Here is a 24,114-nt window from a genome sequence, read left to right on the forward strand (position 1 = left end):
GGTAGGGCACAGTTATAGGTAGTTACACACCAGAGTACACGAGCATTAAACAACATTTGTATATACAGACACAAATGATCCACCCAAAAATTCACAAGCACACAATACCCAAAGCCTTTTGACTGAGGTATAGAAATGATGGGAAATATTAATAGTGCTTGTCTAATTAGTTCCCGGTAAGCCCTCAGGCAACCGGGGTTTTATCGGTTCAAAGCAGACGCGCTGTTAGATAAAGAACTGTTCTAATAGAGTAGTTTGTGTTCAATGTGCGTACACTGCATTCTCAAAGTATTCGGACGCCTTTTTAAATGTTTTGCTATGTTGTAAAAATAATTTCAATATTTAGTTTTTCATAAGTCTACTCTCAGTACACCATAATGACAAACTAAAAACAGGATTTTTGAATTTCAGTGAAATTATTAAAAAGAAAAAAATTATCACATTGACTTATTCAAACCCTTAACGCAGCAATTACAGCCTTGAGTCGTCCTGGTATTTGCATACCTGGCCTATGCTCCGCCAGACACATTCAGGTCTCTCCAGAGTCGTTCGTTTGGGTTCAAATCCTGGGATCTGGATTCTGGCACACACACAAGTACATTCACAAGAGAATTCCTGAGCTATTTCTGCGTTTGTCTTGACTGCACGCTGAGGGTCATTGTCCTGTTGGATGGTGAACCTTCAGCCCAGTCTGAAGTTCTCAACACGTTTATCTCATACCCTGACGAGTCCCTTAGTCCCCACCTCTGAGAAACGCCCCACATTCTGCCGCCACCATGCGTCAGAGCAGTGCTGATTGAATTGAGGCCAAACTTTTCAATCAGGGTTTCATCAGACTAGAGAATCTTTTTTGTCACAGTCTGACAGTCTTTTCGGTGATTTTCTTTTTTTCAAACTCCAAGCTTTCATGTGTCTTTCACTTCCCCCAAATTTGTGCCTGATCTGACACAACCGTGTGTGTGTGTGTGTGTGTGTGTGTGTGTGTGTATATGAGCTCTGCAAGCAGTTCATTCAACCTCACAGCATGGTTTTTGCTCTCATGTGCATTGTCAGCTGTGAGACCTTATATAGACAGGTGTGTGTGTGTGTGCTAATCAAGAGAAATGGGAGGCACCTGAACTGAACAACTAAGCAAAGGGTCTGAACACTTTTGAGATATCTCAGTTTGTTCTTTTTCATACATGTAGGTGTATCGTTTGTAGATTTGGGTGCAACAGATCAGACGTTATAGACTTTGCTAGTTCTCTTTTTATAGTTACACATTTAAAAGAACTTCTCCTGAAAAAGGTTTCGTCAAACTTGCTTCCTGAAAGTGCTTGTTTGTACTTAACTTATTTGCATTATCAAATCTGTTTTTGTCAGAAATATAATGCTTCACAGATTACAGTTTTTTTGGATCCGCAAGCGAGCAAAACAGAGCAAACAGGAGCATTTAGTTAACATCTGTCACGTGGCCTGGAACACGATGACAGATGACTAGTAATGTTGCAGCGCGTCTGCTGGATGTGTAGATAAGCATCTGTTTGCCAACAAGCTGGCCCTACAAACTTAAGTGATAAAATGTCAGTGTTGTGTTTACGGCCAAAAAGACAGTTAATGCAGTGTCGAAATATTGAAAAAGTCGTCAACACTGACTTCAATATAAAACGGCACATGTTGACATTTTCGATTTTTTAAACTAAACATAATCTTACTATAACCAAGTACTTGAGAGTTCGTGCGGACACAAACCATCGCCTCTGGTCTGTGATTTGTACACCAACCATCCGCCCTGACTGCCTCCCTGTGGCTCCGGTGAACATGCTGCCAGTGAACAACCCTAGTTTTGAACACCAGTCTCCTTGTTAAAAGTGCGGTGTTTGTTTGACCCATCACACACACAACTGTTAAGTATCGATATGCATGTACGCATTAAAGAAAATGCTAATTAAAGGAGACATTTTGTTACAGAGCAGGTGTTGAATTGCTGACAAGGACACAATTGTAAACCAAACCGGTGCACCGAGAATTGCAAACGGGAAATCTTACTTTGCCTTTTTATTGCACCATAATTAAAATGAATTGTCTTTACTGCTGTTGTTTTGCTCCCTCAGTCCTATTCTTTATGGTTCTATTGATTTACTATTGGCTGTTATTCCAAACCACACCGGGCTTGTAATAGTTTTAGCTCGGAGATTGCTCCCAGCTTCAGTGAAAACGTGAGTCCTGGGCTTTATTTCCCTTTCCTTCCCCTGCCAGGGTGAGGAATCGGAATGGAACAATTCGTAATGGAATAGTAAAAGAAGAAGAAGTTTGAGAAACTGTCGGCATGTGTCACCTTGCATTAAATTTAAAAGGGCTCACATTAATTGCTTGAGTGCGGGGCAGGTCCAAGGCCGTGGAAATTATTACTGCTTTGGTTCTCTTGACAGTTCGGGATTAATCACGTTTTTTATATCTTAGATGAAACTTTAACTATATGGTGGATTGCAGAACTTTAGGGGGAAACCAAACCAGAATGTGTCAGCAACTTCTGGTTGGAGATGGAAGTAAACTAAAACTGCACATTTATTGGAATAATCAAAACTAAAAGCCAGGGTTGGAGTTAATATCGCAGTAGTGTCAATGATATTCTGCAATTTGCAGATTGGTCTGACCTTTCAAAGTCAAGTACTTGGCACCAACATGCAGGTTGTGATCTGCAGTGATTACAGCTGCATCTCTGAATAAACCACTCGCCGTCACAGACAGAATTCTCATTAACTAAATCTGTTCCTGGCAACAACAAGAAATGCATGCATTTGCATGCGTGTTTGTGGGCCGATGTGCATGTTAGAAGTAACCAATCTGGTGAAGCTAATACAGTTAATATACATATATGAATTATAGATCTTGGTAAAGTCAATAATATAAAAATATGTTGTGGTGTTGGTGGAGGTGCCGTAAATTCAGAGAAGTACCAGGTTATATTCATACAGGTTGCATACTTGTATGATTGGATGTCAACAGTCAGCTGTCACTGACTGTGAAGCATGTTTGAAGCAGCTGATGCCAATCAATTAGCTAATGTAACTCATACTCATATGTTGTCAGTCAAATGTCCCGTGAAGTGTATTTATGATCACTGTTCCCCTTTGCTGCTGTTCGAGCAACTTCGTTTGCTTGTTTACTGCAGAGGGAGCTGCAGAAATACGTCCTAATGTTGAATATAAATTAATGTAGCAGTTTGTGTCAGCTGTAATATCATTCTGACAGTCAAGAGTTCTCAAGGACACGAAACTCAACCTTCAAATGCACAAAGAGGCCAGAGAGAAGCTGCCTGAGAGTCATTTTCAAAGGTAAATGATGTAATATGGCGCCAGGAAACGTCTGCAATCGTGACAACAAGCCATCACATTTCTTTTTTTTTTTTTGCAGCAATATAAACTGCAGCGCTATGCAACATTTGTGCAACCCTCGTGCTGGCACATGCACACTAAACTTCTATCACTGATAAGTGGTTTTGTCCTTGAGGGGAATGATGAACCTTACAGCTGGCCAAAACAAGGTCAACCCTCTCACTGTGTCCGTCCTGTACTCCCAGAAGTGCTGCTGTAGTATAGTCATGGCATTTAGAGGGCATACACCAGTATACACCACATAATGAGCTTGGTGCACTTATTTAAGTCTGCAGTAAACAAGACCGTGGTGCAGAAATGGAAAAAGAAGCCGCCAACGTTCAAAATGATGAAATGAAATGCAACTGTCAGGTTCATAGGCGTATGCATGTGTGGGGGTGGGGGGACTGGGACTAGAGGGAGTGCTGTCAAGTGTCTTGATGTGCCAATCACAGCTTAAAGCTATATTCAGCTCCTGACTGACAGCTCATCAGTGTCATACGCTGCGAGACCTTCTGCCGAGCATGTTGCTCTGTGTGTCTCCCAAATCCTATCTCTAAATTCTTTCTGGGGAGCAAAGCAGCTTGTGTTGGCCGAGCACTGGGAGTGAAAATAGAAGCAATCATTTATTCATCGATTGAAACATCAGAGGGCTAAGACGCGGTGGGGGAGTGGGAGCAACAAAGAGCGGGAAAATAAGACTGGCTTGATGATGATAAAGGGGGGGGGGGGGGGGGGGGGGAATTGGCGATGGTGGGGGTAAAGTGAAATTGAGTGGAGAACAAAGACGGGGAGAAAATTGTTGAGTGAACAAAAAGTGGACAGTTTGCCTATTTGATTTCTAATGAACAGCCGCCACTTTGGCCCAAGTGGCAATCAAGCTAACATTAGCCACTATAAGCTACTGGTCAAGTAAGGCTGTAGCAGCAAAAACCCCTGAGTGCAGTGAAGTGAGCAACAGTGCGGTTTATTGTTTTATGAATTCAACTTCTCATTTGCAAGAGGGAAAATGTGTTATTTCCTTCATTCAAAAGATACACAACCTCGCTTTCAGACTCCTGGGAAATGTGACACGGCCTGTAAATGCTCTATCTTTTCCCCGCAACTCAACAATGGATCGGAGAGACCTCACCGTGCAATCTTAATGAAGGAGTTAACCCAAAAGACAGGAAGTAAGCGCATTAGTTTTGACGTAAAAGTGATCTCCACATGGACGGCCGTGCACTCAGTGTGCTGTCACATGGCAGCCTGCAGCTGTTTAAAAGGCAACAATCCGAGCGTCAGATTTCTCTGGTTTATTGACACGAATCATTAACTATCTCATCTCAGATACAACACATGTCCAGCAAAGCGCAAAAAGGGTGAAAAGCTTTTGTCCTCTGCAAGGGTATACATTTAAACAGCATTATCCTTCACTAGCAGTGGGGGGGGGGGGGGGGGGGGGGGGGGGGGGGACATATGACATGAGACAGGATTATCCTCAATAAAAAAAACCTCTCCCTACTACAGGCGCATGATGTGAATTGAAGAGAGGAGGACCAGGTTCCCAGGATACAATACTCGATACATTCTGTTATTTTCTTTTTTTTTTTTCTTCAGAGAGATGTGAGCTTGGATAGATTCATCCCACACAGTCCAAATAAACAAATACAGAGAGGCAAAACCGGTGCCAACAGTTACAGTGATACAAGAACATTTGAAAAATTAAATGGTTGCAAAGAAGAAGAAGGAAAATAAACAAAGCAAGAACTAAATAGAAAGAAGCAGGGGGAAAAAAAAAGTAAATATCTTTGCAAATCCTCAAAATCCCAAAGGTATTCTACCTTGTTCCCCCTCCCTCCCTCCCGCCCTCCTTTTTTTTATAGTATCATACAGCAAAAGACATTCAGAAGAGCAGACCGGAGTGATAGAAAACACTCATGCAAAAGAAAGCCTTGTTCACACATAGTCACTAACACGGGAAAATCATCTCAAACAACAGCGCTGTCAACAGTCAGTGCCTTCAGGTCTTTTAGTGGATGTTGTTATTGTTGTTTGCGGTTTCTCTACAGACTTTGATTTGCTACTGTTCTTGATAAAAACAAAATGACGGACTGCACCCATTAGGCTATCAAGCCTTCTGAGTAGAATGGCCTCCCACTTTTCTGTCTGTCCATGGGACCCGGGGATCCAACAGTTTGTTACCAACAGTCTTTGTTTTGAGGACCCCCATCGACCAAAAAAAGGAAAGTTCTGCTGGGAGGCGTTCTACAGAAGAACCGGAGCTCAGGTTGATATTCCACAATATAAAAAAGGCGTGATGATTCTTTATTTCTTTTTTTGGCATCTGATCTTATTCTTTTAAATCTGATATATTAAGTCTACTGTTACAATCATGTTCTATGTGTCAACTAATTAAAGAGTTTCATTCCAAAATTAAAATACCTCTGACAAAATGATGGCAGCTATTAAAATAAAGTCTACTATGGGTAACTATTAAAAGTTATATTAAGACCTTTATATACAAACAGTTATGTTTTATTAACAATCATTTGTGATACTGTGATATGAACTGATAAAAGCTTTTTTTTTCCTGTAACAAATATATCACATTTTGGAATGAAACCCTTCAATTTTAGATTTTTTTTTTTTTCAGTGTCATGTATATGCACATTCAATCCATGTTGCATTCATTGTGTTGATGCAGTCTCTCAGTAAAAGTTATTTGATATTATAAATCGCCGTCGTCTTTTTCTTTCGCAGATATATTTTTGTATATAGGGAGCTCTCTACACAGACAATATGTATTTATGTATGTAATCCATTTTCCGCGGTTACAGTTCTTCTGAGCGGATCACGTGGAACAGTGTGACATTGTAGAGGACCTGGTGGCCATTGTTCCAGGCATAGAGGGCTCGGTCACGCGGGTTGTAGTCCAGCATGGAGATATGCGAGTACTTATTCTGGAAGGCAATGTCGATGTACTCGTAAGTAGAGGAGTTGGTGGAGTAGGCGTAGTACACCTTGGTGCCTCCCGAGTATCCGTTGGTGACGTAGAGCGTGCCGCAGATCATAAAAGACTCGCCGGCGCTCCTTTTTGGGTGGTTGGTGGTCCAGCTCTTGAGGATCTGCAGGGAGGTGGGGTTCAGCTTGCTGAGGACGATGTTGCCGGCGTTCTGGTTGGTGGCGTAGACGGCCCACAGGCCTCCCTCGTCCACCATCAGGTCAATGTCGGAGTGGCCGCCCCAGGCGTAGTGATACGCGTTGCTGAAGCCGGCGTTGTCGAGCTGCCGGGACTTGCTTATGGAGGAGGTGCGGAAGTCGAACTTGATGATGACGTGGCTCTGGAATTTGTTGAAGTAGATGGAGCCGTTGTAGACCACCTGACCCGTCCCCGACCACGGGTGGGGCAGCCGGTGGGACGTGAAGTTGTCCGACGTCATAAAGTCCTGCATCGACTTGTACTCTCGCACGAAGCGGTTGTTGTGGTAACCATCCATGTACCAGACCTAAACATCACGACAGGAGGAATAAAGAAGAATTCGCATCAAACACAGCAGCACCTCAGAGCTAGAAAAAAACAAAACTATCATCGTCAGTGTGCCCGAGAACACCTGAATCTTTAATGCAGATCACACACAATAAAAACAAATCCCGCCACTCAACATGCATCCCAATTAAAGCAGCGCTGAGACTTCCTTAAGGGGCAGACCGAAGCTCAGATCCGGCAGCTTCCGAATGCAAACAGTCAGCGTGACAGCCGCAGGGTGGCGTGAGCTGAGCCCCGCAGGGGTAATGCCCATCATACCAGATTAAAGTCCTGTCTCAGCTGCCTCCACCCGGCTTCCTGCTGGCCCCCCCTGGGATGGTGGGCAGAGAAGCTCTTACTCCGGAACTAGTGTCTCAAACACTTCCCTTGTCTCAGAGGGACCGAGACACCTGAAGCACTTCCCCCTACCTGCTTCCATGAGCTGCTGCGATTTACTTAATGAATGATTCATAACAAGGAAGTAGGTCCCCAAGGGCCCGGAAAGAAAAAAAAATGGAATGGAAGTATGGAAACAAAGAGATGAAAAGAAATGGCTCAGAACTGTCTGCTCCCGTCAATTTCGTTCATTCTCCCTTTTTCCGCCGTTTGATAACGCAGCACATCTTTCATGTGTTCAGTTCAAAATGTATTAGTTTCTACAAAAAAAAAGTTGCCTTTTACAGTATGCTGATACAATCTCAGTCAGCAGTAAGCTTCGCCCTTGCTGCTATTTAAAAATACAACCTGTGTTGTCACGACAATTAGCCTGCAGAAGGCAAAACTGCAACTTTCGACAGCTACTGTACCGTATGCTGCCGGTTCTTCTCAAGTTTGTATCCCCTTTCCTCCCATGTGGCACAGGGAGTTCTGTCTCTTATTGTTTCTTTTAAAGCCGGTGCACAAAGAGCATGTAGCCGACAAATAAACATTCTTTATTTCATTCCCTGTCTGCCGGGCAGCTTCCTGTTAACACCCTATAGATTTATCCCTGGCATTTAATTTTATTATGTTTTCGTAGTAAAAGCTTATTGAGCCGACAGAAACCACAATCAGAGGGAAATCACATTTGATCAGCTGATAAAAAGACAGTGACCAATTAACCGCTTATTAAATTTCCCCTGTGATCAAGGCCGACTCTTACTTTAGAGTCAGTATCTATCACTGTTTGAGTTGCAGAGATCCAGGGACTCGTCTACTCAGCATTAAATGTTTACAGCCAGTGTGGTTGTGTTAATATTCTCAATCAGTGCATGTCAAATATTGCAGTACTGCAAATTGCCTGTGTTGTTGGACCAACAGTCTAAAGCCCGATGATATTCAGTTTTCTATCATACCGTAGAAGACGGAGACAATTTGAGAAGGTGAGACCATTCGATCACAATTGATGCAGATCACATTTCTGTCGATCGACTAATGATTCCAGCTCTAAAACACCGGTATGTTCGTTTCTTATCCGTGCCTGTGTGCAGCCGTACATACCCGCGTATCTCCTTCAGGTGCCAGGGGGTCAGTCATCCAGGAGCCAAACCTGGATCCGGACGTCTTGATGGTGATGGGGTCACTGATGCCCGTCAGCTTGCCACATGCTGCAAAGGAAAGAGGTGAGAGGGGAACATCTAGAGCGACACCCATTCGGATATTGAGACCAATTCAAAATCTATTTCTAGGGATTCCCTTTATTTTATATCCAAACGAGTTTGCCTGGAGATTGAGTGAGTCGACGTCTAGCTTGAGGCTTTTCCGTTTTGCGTGTCGCACTGCACACGAGTTGCTTATTTATTATTCACTTCACACATGCTGATGCCTCTTTTAATCTCTGTGTGTGGATGTGTGAGAAAGTGAGGGGAAGAGGGAGAGCCACTGTGTGTTATGCTCCAGTGTGCTTTTAGTAAGCTGCTGCAGTGTTAATTAGTGTTGATTAAGGTGTTAATGGGAATTTGACAAAACTAACACTGGGTTCTGTGTCCCTACCTCACCGAGCGCACCTCAGAACACCGCTGCAGCACATCCATTGGTTATGAAATAGGCGTTTTTTTCAAGACAAAAGCCAATGAGACGAGTTCATTTTACCCCGTGAATGTAATGAGTCGCTGTGATATGCTAATTTAAAGAGCGGGACTGTGACGGCGGCTCACTTTAGGTTTTCATTAGCATCTTCCGCTGTGAAGCATCGCATCCATTAACTCCTTATTGTTATACTCATCATCCCTCTTTCGTCATAGCGTCTCTGTTGTTCTTGATCATTTTTGCTTTGGAGTCACTCTCTCTCGCTCTCTAATCAGGTCACATTCATTTCCCTTATACAAAGAAAATTGTCTGTAATGAGTTTGCGGTGAGTCTTTATGTGGGGCATATGTGTTGCCTGTGAGTGTGTGTGGGGCATCACACCTCAGCGGCGGGCTGAGAGACAAACACATGGTCACATGAGCAGCATCTACTATTTCCAGTGGGGGGGTTTGAGTCCCTTACGTAACCCTCAGTGGGATTAGAGGCCGCAGTAGTACATTGGCCATTGATTTATTTCATTATTTTCTCTAATCATGCCCTCTATCTTTAGCTGACACTACTATGGGAGGCTGCTGGGGAGCCCGCTGATGGATCTACAGTCTGGAGATGCAAACGGGGTCTAATCCCCTTTTGGCCTGAATTTGACCGGGTCGGAGCAGAGGTCAGAGCAAATGGGAAACCTGATGGGAACTTGGAGCTGATATCACCAAAAACACCATCAGCCTTTACTGCCGATGTGGGATTTAGATATAGAATGAACACTATAAATTCCTGCAGAAGAGGAATATTTGCTTTTCAAGGATAATTTCGGGCTATAGTTCTTTATCGGTTATGATAACATTGTACTCACCCAAGGAATTGGTGAGATCTGGGAACGGCACAACAAACAGTCCGACAGTTTGTACCCCCGACTATTTAAATTAAACCACTATTTGGAGGGGAAACCAAAGGATTAAAAGGGCTGCAACTAACGATTATTTACTATTTTAATTACAGTTTTCAATTAATTAATCTGCCGTTTATGTTCTTGATTAATCCATTCATCGTTTTTTCTATAAAATGTCAAATAATGAAAAACAGCTCAAGGTGATGTCTTCAAATGTCTCATTTTCTCCAACAAACAGGCCAAAACTAAAGATATTCAGTTTAACCTAATATATGATAAAGAAACACCAGAAAATGTAAAAACAAAAACAAAAAAACGATTATTTGATTATCAAAATTGCAGTTCTAGTCGATAGTAATCACTTGTTGCACAGAAAACACTGTGTGTGCACAACTACGGCAAGCATGATAGGTCAAAGTTTAACCAGAAAGTCCAGAAAGTCAATCTGTGGTGAATGTTTAATACTGACTTGATCATTTTACCGTTTGCCTTCCGTTTTTTCTTCCAAATAAGTTCAGAACCCAAACCTGCAGTTTGGTGTAAAGGCCCGGAAAACTGATTTCTGATGATCAGTTTCATCCTACTCCTTCATGGAAACAACAGTTTTTGGGTTATTTCACACAGAAGAGGTTTCTGTATTTCTCTGTGCATATATTAGCATATTTAGTTAATGTTTAATGTCATAAGAGAAATAGTTTTCTCTGTCCACTTGTGTGACTTCTTTGTAGCGATGTCTCCATGTTCCCAGACCTCAGTAATTACAAAGGAACAACAGCTAAAAGTACAAGCCGTCAGTAAAGTAAACCAATCACTGTATTATACAGATGAGGGAGAGCTAATAAAAAAGAGATACGTTGATATTGTTCGTAAAGAGCAAAATATTGATTCTGTGGCAGGTGAGCTTGGCTATACATTATGCCTTGTAATTGTATTCTCTCCAGAGGAAATGGAGGGGGAACACAATGGCTGCAAAGCAGGTAGCCGTAGGGGGTTTATGTGCTGGGTATGACTTTCCTGCTCCATTCATCAGTGTTTTGGGTGTGACGGGGACTGGATTTGCCTTCAAGCTCTCTGTGCCTCTGCATTTCTGGGGCACGGCACAGGGTGATTTATTTATTTGATTATTGCCCAGCAAGCTGGCATGTCCCCTTGATCGATGGCCATTGTGTCCCTGCAGCCGCCGGTCTGTTAGTCTCTCCAGCACAAAACAGCTTGAAGGACAGCTCTGCAGGGACCCTAGTTACTCTCTTTCACTTTCCCAGCTCGCCTTCACTTTATCACTCTTTCTCCTTCCCCCCTCGCCACCTCCTATCAATTCCTCCTGTCGCTGTATCTATTATTCAATGCTCAAATTTCTCCGGCCTTCTTTACTTTCATTTAGTTTTTTCCCCCACTCTGTTAATCTGCAGATGCAAATTGGTCTTGCGACCTTTGCCAGTTTAATCTCAATAACGAGAGTGCAGCGGAGTGTATTTGTGTGCACTATGCATCAGTGCCTATGCAATCGTGTGAAGATGAAAGGAAGAGCCACCCTCTCTTCTGCCCGAGCCAGTCCCTCGCTGGGTGACCTCGCCCTTATCTCGTCTGATCCCACACACACACACACACACACACACACACACACACACACACACACTCCGCAGTTAGCCCGCTCTCCTATCTTTGGCAGTCCGACCGCAGATGTGAGCAACGGCATGTGCATCGAACTGAGAGCAGAAACACGGACAAGACTCTTGCTCCAGTCCGGTGGGTAGTGACAGCAGATGTGGCCAGTAAAAAAAGTAAACAAAAATAACTGTGTGTGTGTATAGGTGAAGAGAAATTTTGACTGAAACGGTAACTGGGGGGGCTGAGATTAGGTGTCTGCTTTTTGTACTCTACGTATTCAATTGAAATAAAATCCCTGTGTCTCGACCAGCTGCCCAAAACGAACAGTAGGCTTTGTAACCAAAAGTATTTTCCCACTTCCTTTCTGTCATCTTGCACTGTGAATATTTTTTGAAACAGGGACACAATATACCCGTGATGTGCTGCGTGTAAGTGTCTCTGCTCTTGCAATTTATCTTAGTCACTGAAGTGTGGGTGTGCATCTATTAGCACTGTGGGCTGTGACAGAGGTGTGAAGAGACTGAGACGGGGCTAAAGCCAAAGATAAGACTGTGATAGAAACTTCCTGTGTGCAGCGCTCTTCCTCGTCGGTGTGTGTTTGTGTGTGTGTGTGTGTGTGTGTGTGTGTGTGTGTGCACTCGTGTGAAACACCTAATCGTGTATTTAAACAGGCCATCTCTTTCATCACCGGAGGCCATGTTTTTAGACGCTACCACAGATTCATGCAGGTTCGCAAATTCTGTTGTAATGTATTACAATGTAACTTGCGCAATTGTCCACACAAATAAATCTTAAATGATATTTGCATTATCAATTCATCTATCAATTATTGACTTATTCTATAAAATGTTCTAAAACAATGAAAAGTTGCCCAGTGTGCCGTCTGTAAGTTTGTTTTGTCCAATAAACAGTAAAGAATCCCTAAATATTCATATTCATCATATTTACAGAAACAGAAAAACAGCATAGAAGATGTGTTTTTTTTGGATTCATAATGTCTTTGAAGGAAGAAACACAGATGATATAGAAGTTACCTGGATGTAATTCCAGTTCTATGAGTACAGGTGAAGCCCTGTAATGGACTTCACTATCGGTTTACTTTGAAAATGTGAGAGTACACCGATAGCACAGTCAGTCAGAGGGCGAGCACTGTGAAATACAACCATAAAGGGTCAATGGCGATTGTGTTGTGAGTGGTGTGTAATATGCATGTGAGTGCTCGAGCATTTCAGCCACACATAAATGTTCCTGTGATGTTCTGGATCGTGTGAATATGCCTGAGGAAATCTTTCTGGCTAATCACAACATACTACATGTCAGTACCAACAGGGGTGTTTTGTGCATGCACATGTTTGAAGCAAAGTGTGTGCCAACAACTTTCTGCGCCTACCTAATTTTTGCATGCATGCTCGGAGTCTCTCCTCAAGATTTGACACTCTGTTGTGGAGCTCCTCGTAGTCATAGGCCCCCATCTCCTCCTGAAGTTCGTTTAGAACTGACGTCAGATTCTGGACCTCCTCCTTAAACTGCAATACCAATTTGGCATCGGCTTTGTACTCCTCCAACACTGGTATCAACGGTCTAAGCTCCTCCATTTTCGCTTTTATGGCCTGAAAGGATTAGAATAAGCTCGGTTGAGTGTCATGCGCGATAAAAGGAGAAAGGAAAAGAAAAAAAAAGAAATAACACCTGTCTGAACCTGACTACTCTAACTCTATCCTGCCTCTTCACTGACCCCTGTCTGTGTCTGTGTTCAGTGTTTGTGTGTGAGCAGCTGTGTTTTTTTTTTTTTTTTTTTGTCTGTGCAGGTGTGTGTCTGAGCAAACAAACCCAGGTAATATTCTCCGCCCGCTGGACGAGCAGAGCAGGCGGCTCCGTCCCTGGCAGTGACCAGCCGTTAAAAAGCAAGCCCTCGGTACACCGACAACAATTGGGAAAGCTCTTTATTGGTCATCATCGTTTAAAATGCAACATCGTATTAAGGGTTACATGCTTTTACATGTCACACACAACAAAGTGACTCGAAATTTTACGTCTATAGTTTTACGTATAGATTTGTTGAGTAACCAAATATGCATAGACAAAAGCCAAAAGAAAAATAGAATGAATAACAGCAATTGTTAATAATAATAATAATAATAATAATAATAATAATAATAATAATAATAATAATAAATGTATCTAGGTTTGAAAAAGAAAGCTTTTAAATGGAAAACTTTGACAGCAGTAACATGCAGGAAGAGATCAGTGGTGGGTTGGTTTGGGAGAAGGCTGGGGTTTCTTAGTCTTAATGGTGCTAAAGGTAAATTAACTGTTTGACGCCCAAATGCTCTCAGTACTGTGGCCCAGTTCAGGGGAATCTGGAATTGACCTGCCTCTTCTTCCCTGTGGCTCTCTTTACATGTCTTAAAGTTAGCCCTGCAAGCAAGAAAATGACAAACTGTTGACAGGGGCTTGAGCTTGCTAACCTAGCTGACAAGACACACAAACAAACGCACACGCACTTAGTATATGCACTTAAAGACACGTTACAGAAAATTGCACACATGCACTGAATGTGGGGTTGGTGGCATGAGGTGTTCTGAGCATGCAGCGGTGATCACACACACACACACACGTGTATTGGTGCAGGTGAGATAGTACACAGGTACAAGTGAAACAATGCATTTGTGTGAGAAACAGGGCTGGGTATTGATCATCAATGCTTTCATGGTACCAGCTGAAAAAATGTTTGTGGCAGAGAATGAAACAAACTTTACATTTTTTTTTAAATTGGCATCGAATGCGTCTTGTTCACTTATTCTTTGATTTTGAAAGTTCTTGCACGGCCGCTTGGATTTAGACAATGTTTAGCACTTGACAACTTCTTTTGTTAAACGGAGAGCTGAAACGATTGGTCGATTACGCAATTAGTCAGGCGACAGCAAGATAATCGTCGACTGTTTTGAAAATTGGTTGATCGTTAAAGTAATTTTTCGAACGGAAATGCCCCAAATGCCTCAATTCCAGCTCCTCAATGGTGGAGACGTGCTGCTTTTCTCCGTCTTGGACTGTTGGACGGATAAACCGAGTCATTTGCTAATGTTACTTTTTGCTTTAAGATGCTGTGACAGTTATTTTTCATTATCTTATAGGCAGTTACTCCTTGAGAGAGTTAATAAAGTTAAGTTATTAGCAGTCCTTATTGGATGAAAGAAATACAAGGCATATCAGCACTAGTTTCAAAACATTTTAAGGGATGCCCCACACTACCTGCAAAATATGTATTCAAAATGTGCAGATTGCAACCAACTGAAAGTTCTCCCATCCACGGTTCATTCTAAGATAACGACAGCACAGCAATTCTTATTTTCTGGTGATTATACTACCAATACTACATCATATGCCGTTTTCACACACTGGCCCTTTAAGAAAAAAAGGGGGGGGATTTAGTTTTTACTCTTTAATCAGATTAGATAAGCGATGTGTGTCCCATGTGCAGATATCTTGGTGGTACAACATTTCACCATTATCTCAGTGTGATAAACGTAAATCTCCTAATTTCCAAGTGGATTTAGGATTCCATCACATGGTTTCATGAAGTGAGTTGGAGTGAAATAAGGACATGAGTGCAGCTGAGTTTATGTATCCAATTATTGAACCTCGATGGTTATGCATGCGTTATGGATTTCTTAGTATGTGGTATGGTGGTTGAGTCAATATAGCATCTCCACAGTGGGAACACAAAGACACAAAATGGGTAAGGCTGTGTACAATGGGCTACAGAGCAGGTATGACAGAATGGCGGTTGGGTCAATGGCTGGAGATCCGGCTCCGTACCTTGTATTGCTTGGCGATGTTCTGCTTGTGGTTCTCCTCCACCTGCCTGAACTTGGTTTCCAGACCACGGAGCTGGCCCTCCATCTTCTCCACATACTGCAGGTCCCTCTGGGTTCGCTGGTCCAGGACCTGGATGGACTGGGTCATGTTCTGGACCTGAGGTGCCACATGGACACATTGGACCGAGTCATGAAATCAATCTCTATTTTATTACAGTCTAATTTGGAGCACATGAGTACGAGACGCAGGGAAAACGCAACAGACTGTCAGCATGTTGTTTTGGCTTGGCTTTCTTCTCGCAGTGACTCACAAACTCTGACATCAGGCCAACTAGTCAGGGGCCTCAGACACATGGTGGAAGTGTGGAATGCATACTGTTAAGACATTTGGTTTCTCCAAAATTGTTGTAGTCTAGAAACTCCAGAATCCTGGCACATCTTCTGGTTATTCATGAAATATCTGTTGATGTCTGTATTTTTCTGTGTGGATCAACTCCATTTTTGGAATAAAACAAAAAAAATGTTTTTCATAAGTGTGCTTTAAATGTTCTCTTTATGTAAATTGGAAAACCACCACCAGTCTATGTGTATTGAGCCGGGTTGCATCATTAGATGTGTTGCTTTGGCTGTGTGCAGTAGAATAGAAACTCACGGGTGTGTAGCTGCCTCCCATGATGCATGTTTGGTTTCCAGGGAGCTCATTAGAGCACGATTCCTATTCTTGTCCAACAGGCAGACCACAATCATGGGTAAGCCTGTGTGTGTGTGTGTGTGTGTGTATGCGTGTGTTTGTACTGTAGTTTCAAGGAGTAAAGCGGGGTCACTCTGGGTATTGCATGACTTTGATTGCTATGCTCATAAGTTGGTGAGGAGTTAAGCGGTAATTACCTTCTCTAGCAGCTGCCTCAGTTGTTTGGTGCGGGCATCCCGTGAACACATGGACTGCTGGGGCGCCACCACAGTGCAGACACACCTTCCTTCACTATCCTGGGCTGAACTGTACACCTGCCACGATTCCTCTGGGTTCGCTGGCAACACCTGAGGGTGAAAGAGTGGATACACAGAAGAGAAGGGCAGTTGAGCAGCGATGCTGGAGCAGATAAAAAGAACAAACAGCTCAAACTAAAGCCGAAAAAGACAAATGGGTACCATGAAAACACATCCTGGCATTCCTCTATGAAATCACAAAGGTCACTTTGATGCTATTTGCCCATCAAGGGCATTGTGCATGTGAGACGCCAAAGCCGCATTGCATTCATCCCCACCAGGACACCAACAAACAACCTGGCTCCACCCGTTTTGCACCATCAGAGAGTGTGTAAATCCAAGGGACGATGCAACCAATCAAGCCAGCTGGAGCTACTCCCATTTTTCAGTGGGCTGTGTGTGTGGAAGTGTGAAGTGTAACGTGTAAAATGTCAGGAAGAGGGTTTTTTTTTCTCCTGAGAGATAAAGAGTAACCTGCTGATCAGATAAGACTGAGTGAGTGACTTTGAAAAAGATGTTCATCACTGCTTCAGCGATAACAATCACTGGACAGATCTGCTGATTGAGTCAATTAGAAAGAACGAGCGACTTCACAAAAGCCAAAAAAGGAGCAACCACAGCGGCTCAGCCGCACTGCTTTCTACCGAAAGATGTGCTGACAAGACAAAGAAAATCACTATCAAGCAACTGCCTTGGCATCTCAGTGTGCATCTGTAGGCCTACTACTCAGTCCGTCCTCTTCCAGCGGCCACTGACACATGAAAATAAAATCTCATAAGTCCCAAAAAAGAAATGCTTGAATCTTTTCCTAATCATGAAGCAAACATGGCACGTTCAGGATAACTGAGCAACTATCCATTTCAACGTCCGCTGTTGTAAATGTCAGCGCAAACCTCCACTTGACAGAGCTCTCACATTATCACCCCGGCACAGAGGCAGCTCAGAATCTGCCAGGAGCCTGACAAGAGAAACAAAGAGACGCTTCATCTTGACTCTATAATAGAATCATGGCTTTTGAACGCCTCTCTCATTCACACAGGCTGGGGAAGGAAAAGCGAGGACCCCCGCTGCTTCAGACAGGAAAAAAAACTACCTGGAAATTTCTCATGTCAAATCGGTTAATACTCTACCATGGATCTCTTATTTATAGCAATACCGGAGAAGAAGAAAAAAGAACCGACTGATAACTTTCCACTTAGTGCGGGCTACTCATATCGACAGGGACAGCAGCCCAGTGGTGGCTGGAGAAACATCAGACGCAAGAAGATATCTATGATGCCTCTCCAAGTCTCTTTTCTTTTTTTCCCCCTACTTGTGCATGCGTCCCGCAGAGCGCATCACGTTGACTGAACTCCCCCTTTTAATTATGAACCAAAGCGCACATATGGTTGGCACTCTTTTCAATTGAAATGTAATTGCAACATCATTCAAGGAGAAGAAGAAAAAACGTCAACCAGCCGCAGGAAATATGCGAAACTTGCGCACTTACTCCTGTGCTCCGGTCTGGGTACCCTCCCTGTGCCGCCGTGAGCTTGGTAGTATTAAGCCCCACCAGAGAGGGGAGGGTCTGCGACATCCAGTTGGTAATCATCGCCATGGTGCTGAGCACGACGCCGATCTTCAGTAAAGGAACCGACATCTTTGCGCGCTGCTTGGACTTTATTCAATATTTCTATTTTTTTGTTAAGCCGTTTTCATTCTACAGATTCCTCCGGTGAGAAACAAGGTAGGCGAGTCATGTTGCCCAGAGCGGCTTGCGGTTTCACCCGGGACTCCGGCTCGGCTGGTCTTTTTTTGGACATCTCCGACGAAGCACTGGCGACGAACGAGTCGGACGCGAAAGAGAGGACCTGAACGTGAAAGAGGCTCGGGACGGAGAGAAGAAAAACTGCAACACTTGTTCCAGAGGAGGATAAAGAACAGGGAGGAAAAAAAAAAACCCCGAGAGCTGGAAGCGTCTTTTGGATAGCTCCTCTGCATGCGTTGTCCCGCGCACAGCTGCCTCTCCGGTTCACCGTTACTATTTGGTTCACGCCCGACGGTCCGCCTCCTGCCTTGAGTGAGCTCTGTGATTAAGTGCCACTGACTACACACACAGAGGCGGCTCCGAATGGATGAGAGGAGGAAGGAGGCGGTACTACGGATCTATCTACACAGACGCAATGATGTCAGCCAGGTTGGGGTCCGTTCGTGGTAATATCTGGGATTGCGCCTGATTCGCTCACAGCTGCCCGACACTGACTGTGTCCCCCCCCCCCCCCCCAACCCCCCAGAGGGAATGACAATGAGCAGTGCGGCTAAGGTCGGCCGACAATGATGCTGAGGGATTATTTCATAGCGGACGGTGGCATGTCTTTCTCCGCTGCCCCCTAAGGAGAGGATCGGCTCTCCATCATAGAGGCAGACGTGCTCCGGATCATGCGCGGTAAAGCTCATTCAAACTAAAACACGCACATCACAGCGATGCAATGACTGCAAAGTCCACATGTCAAAGTCCACACGATAAAGAAGTGTCGCATCTCAGGGACAGAGGGGTGCGAGAACTCGGGGTTATGTTGTATTGATGGGTAGCCGGATGCCTTGAGCTCCAACAGAGGGTGAGCTTTTTTTTAAATTTTTCATTCGCGTGACTCTGGCGCCATCGTGTAGCTGATTTGGGCGTTACCAAAAAAAAAAAAAAAGAGATGCGCTTTTAAAATGCAAGGAAGCGGCACAAAATATGCAAAAATTATATATGTAAAAAAAAAACCTTTACATTACGTTTATGCACTGAATGCATTGTTATTATTAGACTCAAAACGGGGTTATAACTGCATTATAGAGTGCAATTTAATTGTGCTGATTGTGTAAATAATAATACCTCTCAAAAAGAACTAATAACTCAGTTGTCATCAGAGCCAGAGGCCAGACTCCAGACGACGGCCTTAAATTGCAGCACTGCATGATACATGAGGTCCCCAAATAGCATGAGTGGCTCTGCGTCCACAGCTATTTCTGTCAGCTCCATAATGCATTTTTCTGGTAAACTGAAAGACAGACGGAGAGAAAATCGGCACTCACTGCACCTCCATACCCCCCCCCCCCCCCTCTCTCCCTGCCTTGCCTCTCTTGTCTCTCCCACTTCTTTATGACCTTTGAGGTGAGAGCTTGCAGTAGTGATGGCTCCACAGATTACTTTGAAGCATCGGCAGGGGTCAGCTCGCCGCTGTGCACCGCTGTCCACCGCTGTCCAGAGTCCGGTCTATAGTCTCGTGTTAATATGGTGCCGCTCAGTGCAGCGCAGCGCCCTCTAATCACATAGCCTTCAAGAGGGTACAGTTCGTCTTCTAAGCCTCCCAGGCGTGGATCCCATTCAGTTTTAATGGCGGTGAAGAAAATGATCAAAAGCTTTGCTCCCACCTCTAACACAAAGTCAGTATTTCATACAGCAGCTTCAGGAGGAACGCTACAGGTGCACTGAGGAAAGACGCCAATGACTCAATGAAAGAAATCAATTAATCAATCAATCACCGACTATTTATAGAGACACGTGTCATTTAAAACCACTCATTAGTAGCTGCCTCGAAGAAGGATTGATCTGTTTTTCTGTATACAAGATCTCAAATGTGCAAACATAATAAAAGCAACACTCGCACAATGATCAGTTACGCGGTCTGATATAAAAACCTTATGTAGGGCGTTGTAAGAGAGGTGTTGTTCAAATGATATGGTAACTGTAAGAGAACGACTCTGTGTACTGTAGGTGTGCCGTCAAAGTTATTTTCTCTTCACAAAGGACGAAAATTGTGATTTAAGGAAAGTGAAAGTTGTCTGGAGGGGCAAAAAAACAGGCACATCTTTATAATATAATGCGATAATATAATAAAAGCTATAATAGTATTTCTTTCTAACTGGGCTTTTTCACTCTATTGCATCATAGCGAACAGGTGTTTGGAATGTACAGTAACCACATTGACACACTTAGTATCCAATGCAATAAATGCTTAAACATTATTGCAAAAAAAAAATCACATTTCCAGCCTGCAAGTGAACCACAAAATGCACCGTATCTCCACCTACTCCTCCTCTGCTCTCTCTCTCTCTCTCTCTCTCTCTCTCTCCCTCCACTTGCTTCACCAACCATACTGAATAATAAATAGCTTCAACCCCAGCTGCCATGCGTATTGCAATTCAGCTCAACTCCATCTCAGTTTCTCACATAAACCCCCCCCCCGGATTGATTCCCATGGTTTCATACATTTAAAATCACACTAACTGTTTCAAAATGATCCCCTCGCCCTTATAGTTTCAGCTTGGGGCGTGCGTGTTGGTAAAGCACATTGAATTGATTCACGTGAATTGGAAGCGGTTTCTTTAATGTAAAAATATATGCATCCTTGATTGTGCACGACGACTGTTTGTGCTGTGGTATGTGGGTTTGCACGGTGCCATCTGTGTTGTCAGGTGTCTGCGAGACGCTTTCGGATGTGGGCCCGGAGCCATGTGGGAGCCACTAGGTGAGGAACAGATGCCGCTCTGGCTGCTTACTATTCTTCTCTGTGAGAACACCAAGCGGTGGGGTGAAACCCTTCAGCGGTTGGGGGATAGAGGTGGGAAAAAAAACCTGCAGGCGGAATTAAAGAGGAGAGCGGGCTACTAATCAGGCGGCTCCACGCTCCCTCGGACCAGATGTTGAGAAAAAGAGCCGCAGCTGCCCTCCGCGCCGTCCGAAACGGCGTGAGACTTTTGAAGCGCGGTTTGTTCATGTGGTCATTAAGAGAGCGTCATTGTTCAGCGGCTAAGGTCGTGAGTAATCCGCCAATAAAAAGAGGCTCTCTATCTTTCTGTTCTCTGGATACACCTCTCACTTTTTTTTTTCTTTTTTTTTAATACATCTGTCTTCAAACAGAGATGAGATGTGGAGAGGGCTGGCCTTCCTACAGTGAGATGTATACTGTGGGTTTCTCCAGCAGAGGCCGTATAAATAGAGCCTGTCAGTGTCTCTGGTGTTTCTGCTCTCCTGGAAAGGGAGCGGCTGTGGACTTGCATCGACTTACCTTCAAACAGATGACACAAGCTCTCGGGCCACCAGAGGAGCACTGTCACCATAACGTGGGGGCCCCCTGACCCGAAACCCGACTGTCACGAAAGACAAAGTGAAACACGCTCTCTGTTCCTCCCTCCTCCGGGCCGATGGCTTACATCAATCAGTGCACATAGCCCCAATGTGCCATCGTGTCAGCATTGGTGTGCACTCTACGGCTGCACTGCTCATGTCCAGAGTTCAGATCACAGGCGCACATGCTTCAGTCTACGGGGAGATGAAATGGCACCAGCGATAACTGTGTGTAATTCCACATGAACGCCGTTTGCTCTATGAATAAAAAATGGTTCCGCTCACAGCACGCCGACATTTCTAATGCATTTGCTTAAATCAATATTGCTGGCATAGTTGTGTCAAGGTAATATTACATCAATATTCTAACACATTGGTTATCAGGGCCAGCGGGGTTTGCAGCAGCCTACTCCGAACACATTTTATTGAGTTTGTCACTCGGGAGTTTATTACAGATACTTTGGGAAAAGAGAATAATTTATTGATACCTCTGTGTCAGATTAGATTTTTAGTTTGCAAGCCTCCAATTACCAAACACAATTGGATTCGCACAAGGGAGAGGCAAATGAAATGTGACTCTCTGTTCGAGCATGGGCAATTAAATCGTCAAAATTCTTCAACCCGGTGGTGGCAGGGCCTGGCGATAAATACATTCACACCCCCATCATAACACTGTCTGTGAGGAGTTATAAAGGCAACAGCTTAATGCTGCAGTAACTATGATATGTATTGCTGGAAATGGCCTTTCAGAGAGCAGGAAGTAATTACTAGTTCCAGTAAAGGATCACAGAGATGCATTTTATTGACCGGTAAATTTGTTTACTACCGCTGAGCTGGGTAGCTTTACATTGTTGGACTAAATGTTCTTTTATTCCCCCCCCCCCCCCACCCTCTCACAGAGGCAAACAGTAAGTCACACTGTGGTCACTGAGCATGCTCCAAACACCTTCTTTGAGACACTGCATTTGATTGTGGAGCCCTGATTTAAGAGCATGCAGCCCATGATTCAAGAGTGGCCTTTTTAGAGAAAGCTACAGGCAACATATTGTATCAGGAGAAGAAAAAAAAAGCCCTGCAGTTGATTAATCTGACCATTTGCTAATGAGAAAACTGACAGATCATGCAATAATTCCCCTCCTCTATCTGGCCGGTTTGTCATCCCCGTCGGTGGGGGGGGGGGGGGGGGTAGTACCGCACGGGGGGCTCTGCTGGGTCTGTCCGCGCCCGTCAAGCACAATGCATTCACATCATGTAATCCCACCCGTTAATCTGTTTAAGCAGGGGGGGTAGAGGGCTAATTCACGGGGACCCTTTACGCGAGGTAAGCGGGTAATCTCTCCGTGGATCTGAAGCCAATTAACCGCTGGCTTTTTAGCTTTTAATACAGGATGTGGGTAAATGGCGTTAAAAAAATCACACTCACACACACACACACAAAAAAAACCTACTTGGGTGAGTTCTGTGCCCATGAAGATGAGGAGAACCAGACTCAGGAGCTTGCTCGCAGGCTGCATCTCTTGCCTCCGGTGTGTGTGGACCAGCGGTCTCACATGCAGATCGAGTCCCTTCGCGTCCCCCCCTGCACAGCAGTCCTCTCCTCCCGGCTCTCTTTTGCGTTGCGAGTCGCTCGGTTCTCTCTCTCTCTCTCTCTGTCTCTCTCTCTGTCTCTCTCTCTCGCTCTCTCTTTAATACTATTGTTAATATTAATATTTGATCCCTCAGCAACCCAGTGGCAGATAGCGACGGCTCGGTTTCACGGAATCGTCTCTGTGCATATTCATTTCATATCTGGAGCCTCTTATCTTCGGTGCCTCTCCTCTTCGGTCCTTCGTGGCCGCACTTTATTTCTCGCTGCGACGGACTGCGATGAGCGTTGAGCTGAAGACGCGCAGACACTGTTCGGGCACACCGCTACAAAACCTTCACTCTGATATTGCCAAAAGTTTACCTCCCCGCCTTAAGCTGCCGTGTAAGCTCTCGATGGAGGAAAAAAAAAATGAGAGTGACGGCGCTGTACATGGTGCTGAAAACGGAAGTAGCATCGCCAAGAGAGGGAGATTTAAATTGGCAGGCGGACAGGAGGGAAAAAATGCCTCGCCAGAATGATTTGCTGTAAACTAGTATGAAAAAAAAAACACAACAAATTGCCACGTCAACATAAGCTTTTTAATAAAAATAAATATGCAATCTTCACGAAAATGTACAAGATGAAGCAGCAATGTACTGTATAGACCCATGATCTATCTTAAATTCCTAATATGCATTACCATAAAATAAATGCTGCCACATATCACTTTGTCTTGAAGTATGTTCTGGAGTATTCCTTCCTAAATGTTGTCATCTTCTTGAAAAAAAGTAAGAAAACATGCATCTGAAAAAAAAATCCTCATGGTCAGTATTAAAAACTGTGAAAACTACATTTTTCTGGACCCAGCGTTGTCGTTTTGGGGGCTTGGAGTTGTAGTTAGTTTGACAAAGAGCTAAAATCACTGGTGGAAGGAGATCTTCTACTTAAGTCAAAGTATAGCGATACAACACTATAAAAACAGTACATTACAGGTCAAAGACATGCATTCATAACTGTACTAAGCGATCTGTACTAAGCATCACAAGTCTTGGGCGACAGTGTGGCTCCTGTTATATCATATCATTGGATATAATACCTATTATATCGTGTGATTATGATACTAATGCATTAATATGTGAGCATTTTATATGTTTCATCAGGGGTATGTCAAATCTTCACAGAACCTGCCAATTGAATTTGATGGGGTAAAAAGTATTCCTATGTGAAATGTCAAGAAGTAAAGAAGTACACTCAAAATGTTCTAGTGCTCCAGTGTACTTGA

The 24,114-nt window shown here is 43.9% G+C and overlaps 1 protein-coding gene across 2 annotated transcripts; it reads right to left on the bottom strand.

The window, feature by feature from the left end:
• Positions 1-6,169: 6,169 nt before the first annotated feature.
• olfm1b (olfactomedin 1b) lies at positions 6,170-22,811 on the bottom strand (the record flags this gene model as incomplete). 2 transcript variants are annotated; one of them, XM_079178693.1, is made up of 6 exons in its annotated part: positions 6,170-6,844; positions 8,344-8,450; positions 12,756-12,975; positions 15,185-15,340; positions 16,072-16,221; positions 22,714-22,811. In XM_079178693.1, the coding sequence occupies 6 exons, from the start codon at positions 22,777-22,779 to the stop codon at positions 6,170-6,172; spliced, it is 1,374 nt and encodes a 457-aa protein (XP_079034819.1). The 2 variants fall into 2 exon arrangements, with proteins under 2 accessions (XP_079034819.1, XP_079034818.1); XM_079178692.1 differs by lacking the exon at positions 22,714-22,811 and adding an exon at positions 17,660-17,809.
• Positions 22,812-24,114: the final 1,303 nt, after the last annotated feature.

This window comes from Pholis gunnellus (genome assembly GCF_910591455.1).
Source record: "Pholis gunnellus genome assembly, chromosome: 18".
NCBI lineage: Eukaryota > Metazoa > Chordata > Actinopteri > Perciformes > Pholidae > Pholis > Pholis gunnellus.